General features: G+C 47.5%; 1 protein-coding gene across 1 annotated transcript in view; it reads right to left on the reverse strand.

Annotated features, from left to right (window-relative positions):
• LOC118313212 (forkhead box protein O1-B-like) overlaps positions 1-19,278 on the reverse strand; it is a 31,465-nt gene extending 12,187 nt beyond the window's left edge. The window contains exon 1 of the mRNA XM_035638548.2: positions 18,138-19,278. Coding sequence (XP_035494441.1) covers positions 18,138-18,626 — 489 coding nt within the window. The 5' untranslated portion in view covers positions 18,627-19,278. The remainder of the gene's footprint in view (positions 1-18,137) is intronic.
• Positions 19,279-20,638: the final 1,360 nt, after the last annotated feature.

Consider the following 20,638-nt stretch of genomic DNA (forward strand, 5'->3'; position numbering starts at 1 on the left):
CAGTTCAACCGCGGGCACCGAGAACTGGATTCTTGTGAAATCAAGGTGTAGGGAGCTCGTCTGGGGTCAAAGTGATTTCTGTATTCAGGAGCAGTGCTTCAAATATTGACAGCCTGATAACCCAGGATACTCCCAGCTGCCTCAGATTCTCATATTTTAAGCACCAGTGTACAGTACGTACGAGGGAATGTATTGATTAGTCTGAATGAACTTGCACTGTTGTGTGTGTGCGTACAGTGAAGAATACCACCCACCTCACCTCTTCACTTCCAACCCAAGCTCCACCAACTCAATACAAGCATAAGGGGAGAAAAATTAAGGACAGTGAGAGAAAGACACCCCGTACAGCTGAGAGGAAAGGGGGGGAAGGGAATTACCCTTCTTGCCCCCCCACCCCCCACCCCTCTCTCTCTCTGTTTCCTGAAACAAAAAAGAGCCCAATTAAGTCAGTTTGAGTTAGAGTCTCTCTATGTGTGTGTGTGTGTGTGTGTGTGTGTGTGCGCGCGCGTGCGTATGTGTGTGTGTGTGTGTATGTGTTTGTGTGTGTGTGTAAAAATATGCATCCGTATCATGAGTGTGTGTGCAATAGAGGGAGATCGGGGGGCAGTGTATTGTAAGTTGTGGTGCTGTCTCAGGGCAGAGGGGGGAGGGGGAAGGTTTGTTGGGGTTGGGGGGTAAAAGGGGGGGGGGGGGTAGGGGGATGAACCACTCTCTCTCTCTCCTGCCTAAGAGGGCCAACCTTGCTCTCAGCCCCTCGACGGGAGACGCTGAAATATTAATCGCCACGCTCCAGCCGCAGACTAGTGAACACAAACGCTTCAAACTCCCACCCTAATGAGTGTGTTCATGAATGGCTAATGTGCACAGATGGGGGGCTGATGACTGGATAGATCACAACGGGGAGGTGAGGGAGGGGAGACAGCGAAGGGAGGGAAGGGGGAAAAGTGAAATTTCAGCGGGGTTCGGCGGTGGCGATGGTGAGGGGGTGCGGTGGCATGCCATGACCTTTTAAGAGCCTCCTGAAAACTTAATTAAGACTAGCCCCGCGCTCCTCTCTCCTCCTGCTAGTCTCTCCCACACACACACATACTCATAAAAGAAATTCTGTATGATCCCTCATCCTCTCTCTGAGACGATTGTTTACCCCCTTGCCCTTTGCACACACACACCCTGCTGGGCTGATGTACACTAGACTTTCTGCGGATAAAAGTTCGTAATGACTCACGCTGGCCACATCAGTTTCTCGGTCATGTTAAGGAACGTACACATCCCGAGATGAACAAAAGCGGGACCAGACATTAAAACTGCAGAGGCTGGTATGTCTTTTCCTGACCCCCTACAAGGAGACATCTCAGAAAGAGGCTGGAGCAAACCCACAGGGCTCTGCAGAGCAAGGTGAGGAGCTCTTTTACCTTAAACGACACTCACTTCCACAGAGAAATTGGGATTACATCGCACTGATGGGTTGAATCTTGTAGGTCATGTAGGTCAAAGCGCCCCCTCAACCGGAGCTTGTTCTTTGGTTAATGACAATTATTCACACTCGTCTTTTTACAGGGGGGAAATCTGACCCTTCCTTTCTCCCCTAGGAGACGTTGTGCCTCCGTCGTCATCACCGACCAGTCTCCTCGCCGTCATCCCAAGTACTGACGTCAGAAACATGTTTCATAACATGCGGAGGGTAACAGAAATGCCGGCCAATGCACCTTCCCAGGACTCTCCATTACCATAGAGGCCACCTCCGGATTAGTAGCGCCCAGCGTGCAGACGCACACCGACGTACACAAAAATGCACTGACATGCATACACTCGCAGCATCTAATTAGAGGAGTGAGATGCTGTTGACCCAATTCCTAACCTCTCCTCCGCAGTCAGGATTGGGGCCTCGGCTTGGATCGGTTGGATTAAGGCGGGAAAATGGAAGGTGCCTCACAGTGAGAAGTATGGAAATAGAAAAGGGGGTGGGGGGTTTAGAGATGGGAAGGTTATATTTATACATGAAAAATTATAATGTATGGAGGAAACATGGGCAGCATCATATGACAGCTGAATTTGATGCATTTTTTTCCCACAACAAATAGTAAAAATGATTTACTATGCAGGTTTGCTTTATTTATTTATGTCTGACACGTCTCGTTTGTGGAACGTCAATTAGAACCTTTACCAGGTTTGACTGCAGTCAATAAGTTTTTTAAGTTATTAAAAGATTTGCTTTTTTAATTTTTTTGTTCTATCTGAAATCCTAGAAAAGTTATCCACACAGTGTAATAGATAGTGGAATTGTGTGGAACTCTGTGATCCATAATTCACCATTCATGAAACTTTTCATTAAGCCGGTGCGGAAGCCGTTATTGCAGGTCAGCGACGCTTGTGACCTAGCTCTGTTTCGCAAGGACGGTCTGGCTGCAACTGAAATGACATTCTGCATTGAAAACTCTGTCCTACAACATGAACTAAAGATAAGACAGGGGATTCATTTCTGACAGTTGCAGATGTTCATGTTTGGGGAAACATTTTTAAGGTGCAAAGCATCAGGTGCATCATCAGATACTGGAACGTTTTAAGTCTTGCTAATCTCCGAATGTCCTTCTATGACTGAAGAACCAATGCTTTATTTAGATTTGCCGAAAACCTACAACCAAAGATTGCTTCCTCTTACCTATAAAGGCCACCTCACATGGATGGCACCTTGCATCAAACATACAACCATACAGTGCTGTAACTTTAAATCCAGCAGCACCGCAAGCCACTTTCCCTGAACCTTCACTCATGTTCCCTCGACTGCAAACACACGGATGAGGGAAACCAGCAGAGAAAAAGAATGAACAGCAGCACTATTGAAAATTTCACTTGGCCATCTATACAACTCCTCAATGCATTCACCGCAGTTACGCAAATTCCGTGCCGCCTGGTATTGTTCCCATGCAAACAATTTTTGTTCTGTATCTATGGTGAACAAAACTTAATGTCAAAATTAAATCACCTATTTTGTTTTCATACTGTCTTGTGGTGTCCAGCATTACAATTTTATTTGTCATGGAGCTCAGAGGCCAAAAGAGACACTAGCAGCATCATTAACGAGCGAGCTGCACCCTGTGATTACCTCGATGGCCCACATCTATCCATCACATCAAAATTCCTGAAGGCAGATGCAGCTGGATGGAGGCATATTTACAGTAAGTGCCTGACTGTGAGCCCTGTGTGTGTGTGTGTGTGTGTGTGTGTGTGTGTGTGTGTGGGGAGGGTGATGGTCACATACTCACACACAAACACACGTCTGTCAGCTGCTTTGCATGAGCTGATACATGTACGTGAGAAAGTGCTACACCCCTGTATGTTATACAGTGTGCGTTTGTGTGTGTGCGTGTGTGTGTGTGTGCGTGTGTGTGTGTGTGTGTGTCACAGCACTCCTGGAAGGGGGGCTGCAGTGTTTCTGCCTGAGTGCGACTGTCAGTGGGCATCACTCAGCCCGGCAGTGTGGCAGGATGCGAGGATCATTAGTGGAGACGGAGGGAGTGAGGGAGGCAGCAGAATGGAGGAGAGTAGAGGAGGGAAAGGGGAGAGAGGGGCAGTGACTGTGTGAGTCGGGCAGCGCGTCTTAATATCCGTCTTGAAAGCATTACACACACGGCAGTGCACTTTCCTCTCTGTCACGCAATGGCCCTACCGCGAAGACCCCGGCACAGCCCCTCAACCCCACTCTGTCATTTTCTCCCCACTGTCACTCTCCCTCCTCCATCCATCTTACCCCCTTTTCACCCTGCATCTCTGACTGACCCTCCCCGCATCTCTGAAGTCGTGCCCTCACTTAAGCACGGTGCGCTGCAGCTTTTCCTTTCCCCAGCTCCAGATTTATCCACCCCCCCCACCCCCCCACCCCCCTCTTCACTCACATCTTTCCATTTCAGCCCATTGCTCCCATTTTCACCCACTCTGCATTGCACAGCCGATCTTCTCCTTGCACTAAGCGCCATTGCTACTTGACCTACTCTTAACCGCAGCAAGGTGAAACAACTGTTCTACACATGTGAGACATGAGCTCTTTTCACTTTCGCCTTCGTGCCTTTGCTACAACCCAGCACTTCGTGCCCTGCGGTTGTGCATGCCAGCCTTTCGCTCCTTCGACACTCAAGCTTATTCATTTGAACATTTTGCCATCAATCCATCCATTTCTCTGACACGCTCCGTCAGTATACTTCGTGTCCGCAACCATGTGTAGTTTCTCCATCATCCACTACACACACTCTCGCTCTCTTTAGTCAGAGTGATCCCTCTGATCCCCCCCTTTCCCTACAGCTCTGTGACCTGTGCTGCGATGTCCTGTGCTGAATACCAGAATCAACACGCCTGGCATTTAAAAACGATTCTACAAAGCTTATTGTGTTAGCACACGTGCTAAACCTCCCGTGCTTTTCTTAGTCAGTACGTTCCCATTGTCCAGGGATCCATTTGTTTGCTTTGCTGTATTAGCATTTATCACACAGAGATGAGGCCTTTTCTGTGATACAGTCGTCCCAGTGAAACACTGGTGAGCTCGGTGTTGGCACCTGCTGTCAGCGTAGTTTAGCATTAGGGCCTGACTGATGACAGCAGTGCAGACGTAACATGAGGTTAAGCAATGCAGTGTGGCCAGATGCCAGCGCTGTTGAAAGATTGGTGGATTTCAGACGGCACGGAGTCAAAAATGTAAGCATCCGACGAGGCAACGTGTGACAGCCACACGCGAAACGAGGACACTGAAGCCGGCGTCTCTCCGACATGTTCTGAGGAGTGGCACGTGGGTCCCATTGGACTTCAACCCCTTGTGGTGCACAAGCCCCAAATATAATGCAGTGTAGATTACAGTCATAACCCCGGTCCAAAAAAAAGACCTATGGGCATTAACATGCGTCGTGGGGGATCTGAACACAAGTGGACAGGCGAGCTCATTTGTCATTTACACCATGTGTTTGTCGTAGGTCTGATTTCCTTACTGCCAAAATCTAACTACTGTTATGTCCTTGTCAGGGACGCATCATGACACATTGGTGTTCACGATAGAAAAAGATATGTGGTGAGCTGTAAGTGGTTGGATCACAATGCATCATGGTGGTTGTTCACACTTAAATGTATTTAGCTTTGTGATCCGTTCCCCCGAGACGCATTTTGATGCCAGGTGACAAAAGACACTGAGCAACACGCAGCCTTTTCCCCTCGCAAATTTTTTGACATTAAGAAGAGAATAAAAGGCCTTTAGTAGTATATTTTGTATGGAATTGAGCCGACCAGTCTGAACAAATATTTCAACAATGATATGATGATCCGAAATGGTTTGCACAGAGATGATTAGAGGTTCACATGGTTCACACCACATTTCTTTTGAATTGTTAAAATAGCAATTAGCAATTAGCTGATCATTTGACCCACATGGAGTAAGTCAACAGCAGTTTTATCAATTGTTTCATCAATAACCCATCAAATATTTGTGTTTAAGTAAACTATTACAGTACCCCCCTGCCGTTAAAAACAATATGGTACCCCATTTAACTAGTGCCAATACTTGAAGAATGACAGTGAAGACGTATTTTTATGTCCTGTGAGTTTTGTTTGTGTGTGTGTGTGTGTGCGTGCGCGCCAGCAGGCTTGGTGTACATGCCAACCATTTTCAGCTTTAACTGTGAAAAAACGTGCTAATAAAGTCCACGGTTTGTCGACAAAGCGGATGGAAGAAGTGAAATATGGCATTATTTCACTTACAAGGCCAATTGTCAAAGCCCTGCTGGAAAAGATGTTCGGAAGCTATGCAGACCAAAGGAGCCAACACGTCCAACTTGGCAAAGCATCTTGCCAACAGATATGCCGACAGAGACAGGTTAAAGAACATGACACATGACATAATGGCACCCCGCCAGCGCCCTCAAATAAAAGTCAAACAAGTGTTGAGTTATTTTTTGACAAGCAAATGTCCACCATTGGAGTTTAACAACTCCAGTAACGTGGCTCTATCTTTCGAACTAACTTGGCAATGTGGCAATCGTCTCCTCATGCAAACCTGCACACTAGCAAAGTTAACTTTACCATAACAGGCTTCCACAAGCATGCAGATAAGCGACAGGTAATGTAACCACGGTATGAACAATAAGGGTCATTTTTTTTCTAGTGCTGGCCTCATGAAACATTATTTAATAAGTAATGTATGGAAAAACATACAAACGCTAATTATTTACAGTAATTCAATCACTATTACGATAAATGTACTTCAGTCATTGTAATAAAACACGCCTACTCATATGAAAAATAAGTCAAGGAAACACTTCACAGCACATGAACTGCAATTCTATTAGGCACTAAAATAATTAACATAATTGACATGAACTGTGAGTCTGGCACTTTGTGGTGTTGATGCTCAAACTTGCCATTATCAGCCTGCAGCAAAGCACCGTAGACCCAGACTAAAGGAAGACACAAATGACTCTATACAATTCTAATATCAGATACCTTGGGCCTTTGAATGCTTGCCATTGCCTCTTGTCTTAATGTTCTCTTAATTTCATTGATTATACAATAAACCTAATGTAAATATGGATCCTCATGGTCTAATAGGACGTTAAAGTCCCAACCACACCAATCCTCATTATTAAGTTGTCCATCAGTCCCATATGTTTCCATCCTCGCATGACATCACAACCTATGCTCTTTCTCACACACCCCCCCATCACGAGCTTAATGCTCACACACACCCTCACACCTTTCTCAAAAAGTGTTTAGCTCTGTATTTCTTTCTTTCTCACATGGGCCAATTCCTTTGCATGAATTACAACCTTTGCCTAATCACCATTCCAGACAACACCCCCCCCCCCCCCCCCCCCCCCCCCCCCCCCCCCCCCACCACCCCCGCACACAAACTCCAGCAGCATCCCCTCAGCTGCCCCTTCTTGCATCTCCTTGCCACTCATCAAGATGTCTCCCTGGCCAGTATTTGGAAATGAATCACTTGTAAGGATTTGAGAAGACTTTGCTAAGCTGATTGCTAAAGGGGAAGGAGCATGAGGGGTGGGGGGTATTACCATTGCACAACTGCATAAAAACCTTCTTGGGTCATGATTTGCCTTATGTAATAGGTTGTGTGTACGCATATGTGTGTGCGCGTGCGTGTGTTCCCGAAATACACCCCCCCGCAGCCCCTACCCCACGCCACTTACCCATTTTGCACTAATTGAGGGATCTTTTTTCGGAAGCCGTTATTGCGCACATTTAATTATTTATTTTGACGGGAAGCAATCTGGTGGCTACAGAAGAGGCCGTGTGTGTGTGTGTGTGTGTGTGTAGAAGTGATAGGGTAAGAAGGGGGAGAGACGGAGCAGGACTAGGTCAGGACGGCTTTTTGGGTAAACGTGTGTGAATGTGTGAGGCCGGAGCTACTGTAAGCTAACTGTGTCTGTGGGGTTTTGCATGTATGAAGAGTTTGAGAAATTTACCGTGGGTCTCTGTGTGTGTGTGTGTGTGTGTGTGTGTGTGTGTGTGTGTGTGTGTGTGCAAGTGCATGTGTCTTGCATCTCAGAGTGCATGGCTTTCTGAGTGCAATGGGAGTGCACTAATGGACGCACACTTGAGCTGAAGTGTGCAGAGTGTAGCTGAAGTGCAGCCAAGTCTGGCTTCCAGTCCTGCTTGGAAGCCCCATAATCTACTCTCTACTATTCTAGCTCTCTTTTCTCGCCCTCTCCATTTTCACCGCTTTCCTCTACTTGTCTTTCTATCTCTGTCTCCCTATCAATTCAATATTTTCCTCCCCTCCCCGGTGACTGAGGCAGCCGCCCCCGTCTCCCCACTGTCTCCCTATTAAATCTCTTTATCCTGGTTCTGAGAATGAAGACACGTGGATCAGCGCCGTCGCTGGCTGGCCGTGGACTTTCCTTTTCTTCTCTGTTCCCCCTCCTTCTCCCCGCTGTGCAGTGAGGAGAATGAATTAAGGGAAGACGACATGTAACCACCAGTAGTCTTGACCTTTATCAAGCTTCAGCGCCTGAGGCAGGGTGAATGAGACATTAAGAAAATGACTGAGCATTATTAACCCCTACTTACTTACACACACACACGCACATTAACGCACACCGTCTTGTCCGAACAATGGCTCTGATGCCTTGTTCCTTGGTCTGCACTTTTCTGACAGTTGAGGATAAGCTAAAGCCGAATGATCGTACTGGGAATAACACTTCTGCATTCTGCATCACATCACTTAAGAAAGATAAGTATGGCTAGACCGGCCCGGCCTGCCGGCTCCCATTGTTTAACTGTGAGTGATCCCTTGTCGAGCTCCAGCTTCCCAGCACTGCTCCTGCGAAAGCAAAGCCCTGTTGAGGACTGATGCTTCATTCTACACCAACCGCACAAGTTCTTCACATGATGAATCAGCGTCTGAGAGAAAGCTGGACCTGTGAGGGGCCAGATGTTAACCCCGACAATTGCAGGTCCAAGCCTAGCTGTACTTCTAATGATAGATCATTTCCCTGCCTCTCTCTCTCTCTCTTCTTCCCTTTTTTTTTGCCTGAGTGCACGACTGGCACATGTGCACGTGTGGCCATCCTTCCACTCCAGTCAATCAATGAGCAGAGACAATTCCCCGAGTGACATTTACGGAGAAGAAAGAGAGCCATTTATCACTTTAGTTTTGGGATAATAAAAGAATGACTGAATGAGCCTGTGTGCGCGTGTGTGTGTATATTTGTGCGCGTGTGTGTGTGTGAGAGAGCAGTGCAAGCGAGAGAGAGCTAAAGATGAAAAGGGGATTTCAAAAGCACATGAAAGAAGCAGAGGAAAATGAGCGAGGGAAGAGGGAAATGAGTGATAAAAAGGCTACTTTGTGGGGAGGACTGAGAGTGTGAAATAGAACAAGTGAGGAGAGAAGGGAAGGCCGTGAGTGACTGACAGTGAAAAAGAGAGCGCGAGAAAGCAGGGTGGAGGGGGCCGAGGCCTGGGGTACGGAAAGAAAAAAGGCAGAGACGGAGGAGAGGGGATTGAAAAAAGAGAGAAAAAAAGAGAAAGGGAGAGGAGGCAGTCAGAGACAGAGCGAGGCAGACGTGCTGGGTTCATTCAGGGCTATGAGCAGACTAGGAGTTCAGACCTCACACGGTCAGCATACTAAACACTGGGCCCGATGTCCTGACCTAGATTCTTGCAAGTGACATACAAATCCAATTGGGGAGGGAAGGATTCCACCCCCCACCCCCCACACCACACCTCCCATTAACACACACACACACACCCACCCACCCACCCACCCACCCACCCACCCACCCACACACACACACACACACACACACACACACACACACACACACACACACACACACACACACACACACACACACACACACACACACACACACACACACACACACACACACACACACACACACACACACACACACACACACACACACACACACACACGGGGAAAACTATATGTTGTACATCAAATTCAACAGAATTGCGCCGTAGTCGCAAATGCATCCGCTTCAAATATACTATGACCAAAATCTGACATGTATAGAATAATCCAATACCCTCCCCCTCTCCAAAAAAGCATAACAATGGCTTCATCTAACCCCCTTGAAGTTTATGAACTTCTAGGCGCCTGCAGGGCAATCCCGACACCGAGTTCCTTTTAAACCCCACCATTAGAGGCATTATGAAGTCAAGAACGAGAATACACACCATTATCTGCAGTGACATGCTGTCAGACCAACCCCAGCTGGTCTCACAGTCACCTCATAACACCCAACAACCTCGCCTCAATCCCGCTCCCTCCCCACACATATGCTGGCTCCCACACAGATTTGCTCACACATTGCTCGTTTTACACATACAAATGTACGGGCCCAGGCAACAACCGCAAAAATTGTGTGAAAATTGTGTGAATTGAAGTGACTTCTTCCCAAGGTCAGTTCCCCCTTTTCGGCTCAGGTAAGCCGGCATTACACCTCAGCGGGGCACGACTCCGGTTCCTGATCAGTCATTACCCGTTGTGACCTCTGCGGTTCCATCCATCAGCCACGGGCGCGTGGTTCAGCCACAGCATATCCACCAACCATTAGCATAACACGCATCTTTCTTGAACATAACTCCTGCCGCTCCTCCTCTCTGCTGCCTTCCTCTTATTTCTTTTTCTTTCTACTGTCCACCTGCTTCGATTAGTCAACGTTAACTACATTTCCCTTTGTGAGGCGGCTCCCTCCATCACTCGTCGGGACCGCCAAGCCCAGGTAAACTGATCTACAGTGCCTGTACGCTCCTCTTGCCCCTCCCACAGTCCTTTGACTCATGACAGGGGGCTTGATGGACAGGTAGAGAGGAGCTGGAAATCTGGCACGTGGCTGCCAGGAAGGAAGGTCCGGAGATGGAGCGTTGTGAAATACACTGTTTAGCTTGGCGTACATCATCTCCTTCTCAGGGACAGACATGGCAATATGCGTGGCACATGGCCATCAATCGCTTGCATACATGCAGGAAGAGATATCCGACGAAGAGAAAAATTGTATTAGGAAATACGGACACGGTGATTTGTGGGAAGCCAGTTCTGTGGCCCCGGAGAGAAATACTGCTCGTAGCGCACTTCATCTTACGGCGAGAGCAAAGGGGAAGAAGCATCTATGTTGTTTATACAAAGCTCCCCATCTAGTTACAATGGCTTGATTTGAAATATTCATATACATGTATGACAAGATCAGGCCCATTATGTCGCTCTCTCAGCGGGGCTTCACTGAATGGAATGAATGGAAACCCATCAGTCAGTGTAAATTATGAGGACAAGATACATTACATAAGCCTATAGATGGGCAAGAAGAGGAGTATTATTGTAGCCCGATATCAATCATGGCAACACACATTCAATGGTGTCATTAGTATGATAACATGCTATGGGCTATTTCAAGGATAAACTAGCCATTATGATATTTCACAAAGCACATAACAAAAGGAAAACACATTAGGCTCTGTGTTGTGTGCATCATAAAGCATTATATGGGTTGTGTTCTAGATGTACAAATAATACTTCAACCACAATGAACCGTTAATCATACAGCCTACAAGGGCTGCGGCTAATGATTATTTTCCTTATCAATTGGATTTTGTCATAAATCTATGAATCTCTAATGACGCCCACAGTGACATCGTGAATAAATTTGCTTTGTCTGACCAAGAGATAAAGTTTTGTTCAATCTGTAAAGACATAAAACATAGAATGGCAACATAACCTCACTGTTGAGATGCTGGAGGCTCCCCCCCCCCCCCCCCCCTGGCAAATGGCTGAAATTATGAATTAATTATCAAAAAGGGTTGATGATTAATTTTCTGCCGATCAGCTAGTATGATTATATAGGCTGGTGTTAAGCTCCGCCGCATCAACCTGCAGCTCAGGTCCATGTCGGCCGACAAAACAAAACAAAAACATTCTACGCCGACGCTCCAAACAGTGCATGGTCTGTATCTAATCACAAATATATGAGGCACATCTTTAAGTACAAATGAAAATAGTATGTTCATTGTATGGCTACACTGATACGAAGTACGTTGGCCCGAGGCTGTGATAAGGGGAGGGGGGTGTGGGGGTTTACAGGAGACGGAGCAGAACAGAGTGGAGCAGAGCGGGCCCTGTAGTGGTAGAGAAAAAAGACAGAAAGAGTTGACCCAGCGTGACTACCGCCTGCCTGAGTGGAGCAGCCTGCCTGCAATTAAGGTGGAATCAGGGAGAAATCTGCGCTGCCTTGATAATGAGCCTCGTCTGAATTATTAACGAGAGCTGTTCCCCCGGGACCCGGGCTCCCACTGAGCCCATCAACCCCCCCCAACACACAGACACACACGCACGTGCGCGCGCGCGGGGAAACCGGGAGAGAAATACACTCAGAAAGATGCACATAATCACACATTATGCACACTGACAAAGATGAGCAACAAGCATGCCACTGCACACGGAGGCCTGAAATTTCCAGCACCACGAGGGCCGACGCATTCCATTCACATGCTGAAGTGACTATCTAAAGCCATTTACAACGAGCGCGGTGCAAACACTTCTTCTCTGGGACAGAATAACTTCAGTCGCTGGCGTCAGATTGAAACTGACAGACTTTACTCGGTATTAGAATAATCCACTTCCACATGGCACTTGACTGAATTTGAAGGAAAAAAACGGGGGAAAAAAACATCTCTCGTGCTGGAAGAAGCCTCTGTTGTGTGAATCCTGTCCTCTCAGCCACCGAGCATGTGTAAGGACATTGGTTATTTTCTTAACCGCATTATATTGGGAAACAGAAGACTGCGGTATTTGATTTCTGTGATGTGAGCCAGTTATTAGATCATGAGTCATTTATTGCGTATTAGTTATTTTGGAAAGTATTTTATGGTCGTGGTTGAAAAATGCTTTATTCTAAGATTTGTTTTTGTGGGAATGATATTACTATTAACTCAGCTGACAAAAGATCTGTGAGGCCGGTCTCTATTTTTGTTCAGCAAAACCCCTAAACTGGGGCGTTTTATCAGCACAGCAAGTCACAGTCAACATAATGTGCCGGAGGGTAACGGAGCTGGAACATAGTGTATTTTACCCCCCACTTCAGTGAAATGTGGGTACGGTGGGTGTATGCACAGACCTCACAAGCAGCAATACAATGACATATAGACACCCAACAGAAGAAGACTTTCTCCGTTCCTTCCACCCAACTTTCACAAATCGTTCGGCGCCGTCTCCGCCTCCCATCAAATTTCCATGGCATCGAACTAACACAGTCTCGGAGAGAGAAACACACACACACGCACCACAATATGTCCCTGCAGCTGTGAATGGTTTTGCCAAAAACTCCGCGGGCGCTCACCAAACAGAGCCACGCCTTCCGTGTGAGCCAATCGCAAACGAGTCAGACACGTTTCAAAACAAATCAGACGGCAAAAAACGGCACCGCAGAAAGTCGCTTCCGCTCTGTCGGCCCCCTCCGCTCTCAAAAAATTGTTCACCCCACCCAAGAACAGAGTGTTCCTCCATGAGTGGTTTTGAGGAGGCACAAGTGTGTTGTGTGTTTCGTGCGAATGTGTGTGCCTGAGTACGAGGGAATAGTGGAAACCATCACCCTAAATAGTGCAATGGGATACGAATGACACATTCTATATGCTTCTTCAGTTTGGGAGAAAATGAACTCAGAAGAGTGTTTAATATTCTGAGACATGTCACCAAATGGCTGATTAAAACAAAAGGAAGAAATGGGAGGTGGGGGGCAGAACTATGGCTGATAGGCTTGGTAAGAAATGCTTCAACAGCTCAAGTTCAGCTCATCCAAATTAGTTCAACCCTGTCGAATTGGGAACTTGACGGTCTCATCCCCTTGTATTCTGCTCCAAAAGACCCAGAAGCTGAGAGGCGGGGGGGGGGGGGGGGACCCAGCATTGTTATCCTATCATCTCTGAGATAATGTGAGATGTGAGATTTCTCTTAGATAAGAGGAGGCACACACTGCTTAAGACAGTCTAGATCACCAGCAGGAGACTGCTAAGCTCAAAAGACCTGACGCCATAGCTCCCCTGAGAAACACTCCTCACCTCAATTGGCTCTTGTGCAAAGAGAAAAAAACACTTGGACAGAAGGAATGTATAGAATGTCTGATGGATACAAAAACATGGGTGGAGAGATGAGAGGCGATAACGCGGGTGTCTGCTCGATGGGATGATAAGAGAGAGTGAAGTAATATCAAAGGCAAAATTACATTGTTTTTCATTTTACCGTCTCCTGATTGCCGTCTCCCCATATTTGAATGCGTGCCCATGCTTTGGTAATTTGCATGTACATTAATCATTTCCAGTGAGAAATGAACTGTCGCGGCTGCCTGAAGGCTGCAGGCGGAAAGGCGGTGAGAACGGGCTGCTTGGCATCAGAGACCCAGCTCAACCTGAATATACTGCCTGAACCCAACCTGGCTCCGGCTGCAGGAGCCACGGGGAGATGTAAGGTGTTCATAATCCTACACCATAAATCTGTCCAGCATGCATCATATGCTCTCATTTTGCGCGCGCGTGTGTGTGCATGTATCAGTAGCACTCTCAAATTGCTCTGCTCCCCTGAGCCAAGACGAAGGATAAAATATGAATCAGCCGAAGTCTAGGACGGTTTCCAGTCCATGCAGACTCACCAACCACCATCAGGTGACACAAGCATGCCTTCCAATGCACACGCACACACAACAGACACACTCGGGAAGTTTCAGGTCTCTTCACTTGGCGCTAAGCATCTGACAAATACACTCGTCGCTGCACATTTGAAATTCATATCCCTCATATTTGCCAAGTGCATCTCCACTGCGGCTGCCGGAGCCCATCATGACAGGATTATTAGACTCCGTCTCTTTACTTATAAATCAATTCGACAAAGAGATGTGATCCAGCCCCGTTACAAATACTGTATGCATCATGTGCTCTCTCTCTCATGTGCTCTCTCTCTCTCTCTCTTTTTAAGCTGCATCTTTGTGGTTTGTCAAATTTCTGCCAATAACTCAAAGCCCCATGACCCCTTGCCCTGCTGGCCCTGCGCAGACCACTACCTAAAGACACTTTATAAATAACAGTCTAGTCGCTTTGGATTAAACTGTCTGAGTGATTGCCTGGCACCCTTGGCGGCCTGCTGTGCGATGCCCCGGCATCTGACAGTCCCAAGCGCCAGAAAAAGCCCTGCACTGCAGAACATACACACACACACACACACACACACACACACACACACACACACACACACACACACACACACACACACACACACACACACACACACACACACACACACACACACACACACACACACGGGGAAAACTATATGTTGTACATCAAATTCAACAGAATTGCGCCGTAGTCGCAAATGCATCCGCTTCAAATATACTATGACCAAAATCTGACATGTATAGAATAATCCAATACCCTCCCCCTCTCCAAAAAAGCATAACAATGGCTTCATCTAACCCCCTTGAAGTTTATGAACTTCTAGGCGCCTGCAGGGCAATCCCGACACCGAGTTCCTTTTAAACCCCACCATTAGAGGCATTATGAAGTCAAGAACGAGAATACACACCATTATCTGCAGTGACATGCTGTCAGACCAATCGGCGGGGCCAAACACACATGCCTATGGAAGCAGACAGCCCCTCCCCCTGCAGTAGCCCCCACAAAAGGCACATGCAACGCAACCAAACCTGACGCTTTGTTGCAATTGACGTGTGCGTCTCCCACGCAAAAGTACACACACACACACACACACACACACACACACACACACACACACACACACACACACACACACACACACACACACACACACACACACACACACACACACACACACACACACACACACACACACACACACACACGCCAATTTAGGTTGCACTAATCTACACGGCTCTTTTGGCGAGAACCCCGCTGGAAAGTGCAAAAGGGTTCACAAGTACACAAGACTACATAACCTTCCTTTGGTAAGGAGCTGATTAGGAAGCCGTGACCTCAGAATACCGTAGCCTTCCTAGAACCCAGAAGCCATTAGGTATTTATAGGAGCTTAATGGTACCGTCTCGGGCTGTCCAGTAGCCATCGTCAAGCCCGCATCAGCAGCATGAGTTACGACGCAGTCTGCTTGTGAAGATTATTTTCCAACAACCGCCACGTATGGTCCAGGTTCAATAAACTGTCTCGGGAGGGCTCCTTCGCTCTTAGCTGGTCACCCCACCTCCTGCCCAAACCCCTGCCCAGAAAGCCGCCCACGCAAACTGCCAAGCTGCACCGATTAATTTAATTTAATTTCATCAGCAGCTCACCAACAATTCTTTTATCTTTCGTCACCTACCCCATGCCATGGCAGAATAAATCGGGCAGTTTCCCATCGGATGCTTTGCTCGTGCACGTGGACTGAGATGTAAAGTATGGTGGGTGATACAGGTGATGTTTTCCAACTCGCAAATACTGCCGTCAAGTCTAATTGCCTGATATGACTGTAGAATTACATGTATGGCATGTTGGGGATGGGGTTGTGGGGGGGGGGGGGGGGGGGGGGTTGCAGGACTCTGAACCTAAGGTTCAGGATTGACAATCTGGACATGTGACCACACATTGACCTTGTTAAACTGACTCAACTAGTGATCTTACGATCGTCTCTCATAAAACAGATCATTCTGATAATTCAGTCGACAGACTTATGATTTCATAACTACCTAAATTAAATAATTGGAATTGACATTTTTGCTCACTTAGTGCAAAAAAATGTGCCATAGCATGCAAAAATTAAGATTTATAGACCTTCTGTCTCACTCCTATCACAACAAATATTTTACGGATATTCATTATGTTTTTCTTTAAATTTGAAACAGATTCTTATTTGAGGAGTCAAGTTTACTTTAAAATTGAAAACATTTAGTTGTATCAGAAATCAAAGTTTTAGTGTATACGCATGTATGCATACATGCTGTTGTGTTTCCGTCAGCTGTTTGTGTCGTTCCTCTAAGTAAGCCGCACATGTGACGTCTTAAGTGTATGTTTACATTACCACTCTGTCTCGGACCAAAACCAGGTCAGCCCCGTTACTGACATTATGGCTGCCTGCTTTAAACGACTTACCTAATCCCCCATCATTACCTGGAATGGGCCCCATGTCTCGCCTGTGGCCTGAAATAGCCCCGGACCTCAGATTGCCACTGTCAAACCCCCTAATTTGCAGTTTCGCAAATAGCAGACTGGGACTTTGGGCGCTAAAGATAAAGAGGCCCTGCGGTGGAAGACTCTGTGGTGGAGGTGCCGGGCTAATGAGACAAAGTCTACCTGGAGACACACCTCGGCAAAGTTCATTTTAATGGGACAGGCTTTAGGTGTCAGTCAGGTGCTTGTGATCAAGTCTGAGGCCAACAGAGGAGACTCTAGGAGGTGACAGAGTTTACGTTGTGCAACACGACAAGTTTTGACAAAAGACGGATTCCTCTAAAGTGACAAAGACGCATGCCGTTACACATTTCCCATTGCTTTTCTACTTTGATCGCATCCGATGACATGAATGACACACCTAGATGATTGTGGATAAGTAGGATGAGTATGCCAACTCCATAATTCTTCATGTAAATATTTAATGACAAAATTTTGCAAAAAGCTTTAACGGTCCACTCAATAACGGGTTCATGCTGGAAAAAAGTGTGGCCGACTGAATCCTGTTCTGTGGTTTATCAAATATGATATTATGAACAGTCTATAGATTGTGATGACTGACAATGCATCCACGAAGAGCTCTCATATTGTACAGCCTCTTTCCATACATTGCCATGGAAATAACAGCATTTCCAGAAACGCAAACTTCTCATTGAGTCTCAAAGTCTCAGCTCATCGGAGGTGCACGATCAGGACAAGCTCTGCTGCCCGGCTGACCTCCCTAGCCCTTCTCCCTGTCCTCAGACGGCCATAACGAATAGCTTCTGTAGGAGCCGAGGCTGAAAATGTGGGCTGATGTCCAGGAGGTTACTCCAGGGCTCTCAGCCAGATGGGCAGCGGTGGTGGACTGTGGTCAGCTGCTCTGAATATTTACATTGTGGACGGCTGACCTGTGATCTCCTACAAGTGTCCCTCTGTTGATTCATCCGTGTTTTATTTTTGGCAAGTTGAGGAACGCGTTTGCTGTGTGTATCAGCATGACTGCGCCTGAGATAGTTTGTTCTATTCATGTGCCACATTTATTTCGCAGAGATGAAGGGAAATCATTAGTCACCTTGTGCTCCTGCTCCTGGTGAGGGGATTTCATGCACTACTACTGAAGCCGAGATGAGCAAAGCCTTGTTACACACACACACACACACACACACAAACACACACACACAGCAACAGACTCCACTCCAGTCTATTACATTGTGCCATATATGATCAATTAGAATGACTGACGGCAGTAATGGACTAAGACAAGACGAGGCATGTGACCATCCATGCGTAACCGACTCGGAATCCCACGGCAGCATGTGTATGGCGCGGGAGGTGAAATAATCACAGAAGAAGACCTAGAGACTAAGAATAATGTCGTGTCACAAGCTGCCATCACTAGACACTTTTGATCAACGTGTCCAAGCTCCAGCGCGCTGGGCCGCGGTGTTTGTGTCCCTTACCTTCCACCCAGCTGAGCTATTGCTGTCGCCCTTATCCTTGAAATAGGGCACGTAACGGACCATCCAGTCGTAGATCTGTGACAGCGTGAGTCTCTTCTCTGCGGTGCTCTCGATGGCGCGGGTAATGAGATCCGCGTAGGACTGGTTCCCCCACGCGTTCCGCCGCGACGACTTGGCTTTGCGCAGCGGTCCGGTCCCATCGAGCGCGGCGCCGGCCAGGCATGGGTGCGTCGCGCCCGCGGGTGCCGGGGCGCCGGCTGGATGCTTCAGCTCCGCCGGCGTTCCGCCCACGAGCCCCGCTCTGCAAGCCGGGACGTCCTCCGGTTCCACCTTGATGTTGGCCAACGCAAGAGCCCCGCTGACCTCGTGTCCGCCGGGGAAGTCCTCCGGACAAGGCAGCGGCCAGGTGCACGAGCGAGGCCGGCTCTGCGGCTCGAAATCCGAATCAACCTGATGAGCGTCCAATTCGTCGTCCTCCATCATCAACATTTACCCTTCAGTTGAAATGGAACACAATCAGATGACAAGCACGGGAGGGAGCGACCCCCGCGATCCCGGTGTCCTTAATATAACTTCGCGTCGAGATTCGCCTTGTAATACGGCTATTCGGCTTATTCGCTCCGAATCGATCAGAAGGCAATTCAACAGAGTAGGAGGATCATGGTGGACACTGGAGGGGGGAATCACAGCTTCGCGTGGAGAGATAAGAGAAGTAATAAAAGTAATAACAATTTTTCGTCCATTTTACCTGGAATCAAATATGAAATGGTGATTGAAATGCCTCTTATTCCACAGTCCACATCAGCTCAGTCCGAGGCGCGTGTCAGAGCCGGTCATGGGCGCTTTTTCCGAATTCAGTTGCAGCAACAGATGATATTTCATATAAGAGGCAGATTTGACAAAAGCGGCCGTCGATAAATCCTCCAGAAGACAACGGGGAGAAATGAGAGAAAGAAAAAAAAAAATCACCGGGGCTGTGCAGAGAGCAACCACCGAGGCGATAATGCGTTATTACCGTGAATTATTAAATCTTCCAGTCTGCGCGGATTACGCCTGGCAGCGGCACATTCAAGTCCACTCGGCCTGAACAGCAGCCAACTGTCTGCAATTATGATGAAGAGGCGCGCGCATGTGACGAATCGATAAATTCCCAGTCTGGAAAAAAAAAATATATATATATATATATATATATATATATATATATATATATATATATATATATATATAAAGGGAGAAAAGAGAAGAAGAAGAAAAATAGCCCATCAATCAAATGTCGTATCCACTTGTCAGGGTGACACACGCCAAAAAAGAGAATGGCTTCTTTCTTTCTTTTTTTTTAATCACACCTCTTCTCGCTCCCCTCGTTCCCCCCTTCAACCGTTCCCACTCTCTCAGATCCCACACATGTTCTCATTTGCTTACAACTCGCTCCGTCGATGTGAACTGAGGATGACGCGCCGGCGCTGTAGTGGAGATGCTGCCAATTGGAGCGCGCTCGCGAAATCAATAGTCTCCGAACGTGATTACAGCGAAATCCCGAACTCTCTCTCTCTCTCTCTCTCTCCTTCGCTCTCTCCTTCGCTCTCTCTCTCTCTCTCCCTCCCTCTCTCTCTCTCCGTCACCTCTGTCGTGAACGGAGGAAGCACGGTTCTTGGTCGAAACTAATATTGACCTTCCCGGCGGAGCGTCGCGCGGCGGTCTGTGCGCCAGCGCCGACGTCCAGTCGCGATTGCGGAAACACAAAAGGCAACGCGGAGGTCCGCGTGGGGAAACATTCCTGAACAATCTCGCCGCGGGCTTTTCGTCTGAATTAAAAAAAAAAAAAAAAAATGCAGCGTCTAGGTGATTCGCCTTTATGCGCGTATGTAACAAATTGTCCCGCGCGGTGCACCGTGTGTGCGGCGTCCCGACGCCGTCCGGGGACAACTCGTGCGGCGTGCAGGAGGTTTCACCTTCTGCTGATTATGCCCGGGGCTACACCTCGGCGAGTGTGATTCTCCGGGGCGATTAGACCGCTTTGGTGCAGATTACGCGAGATTAGGTAAACCCCTAGATTATTTTATTTTTAATCCGCGGGAAGAGTGAGCTCAACTGGGGCTTTTTCAGGGGCCAGAATGGAAAAAAGAAAAGAGAAATCATCTCTGCCCGACACTCCAGCCAAAGTGAGGTGACATAAAACACGTGCACGTTATCAACTCTGGCACAGGGACACATCCCCGGTCAGAGCCGTGCGCGTAATCCCGCTAAACTGACCGAGAAGGGATTCCGCCCCCTCCATCCGACCACCAACACCCTCCTAAACTGTGGCGGTAGAGTGGGCGCACACGGTCACAGGTGCTTGACTCCTGTTGGCTGTTTATTTCCCACGACAAACGCTCCATTAGACTTCTAGATCTGGGTTGGTGGCTTCACACTGAACCTCACCTTTTAATCTTTGTCCATCCAGAAAAATAAAAAATAAACATCTGCTGAGCTCTACAGCAACAGCCTGCATCACAAAT

This window comes from Scophthalmus maximus, chromosome 1 (assembly GCF_022379125.1).
Source record: "Scophthalmus maximus strain ysfricsl-2021 chromosome 1, ASM2237912v1, whole genome shotgun sequence".
NCBI lineage: Eukaryota > Metazoa > Chordata > Actinopteri > Pleuronectiformes > Scophthalmidae > Scophthalmus > Scophthalmus maximus.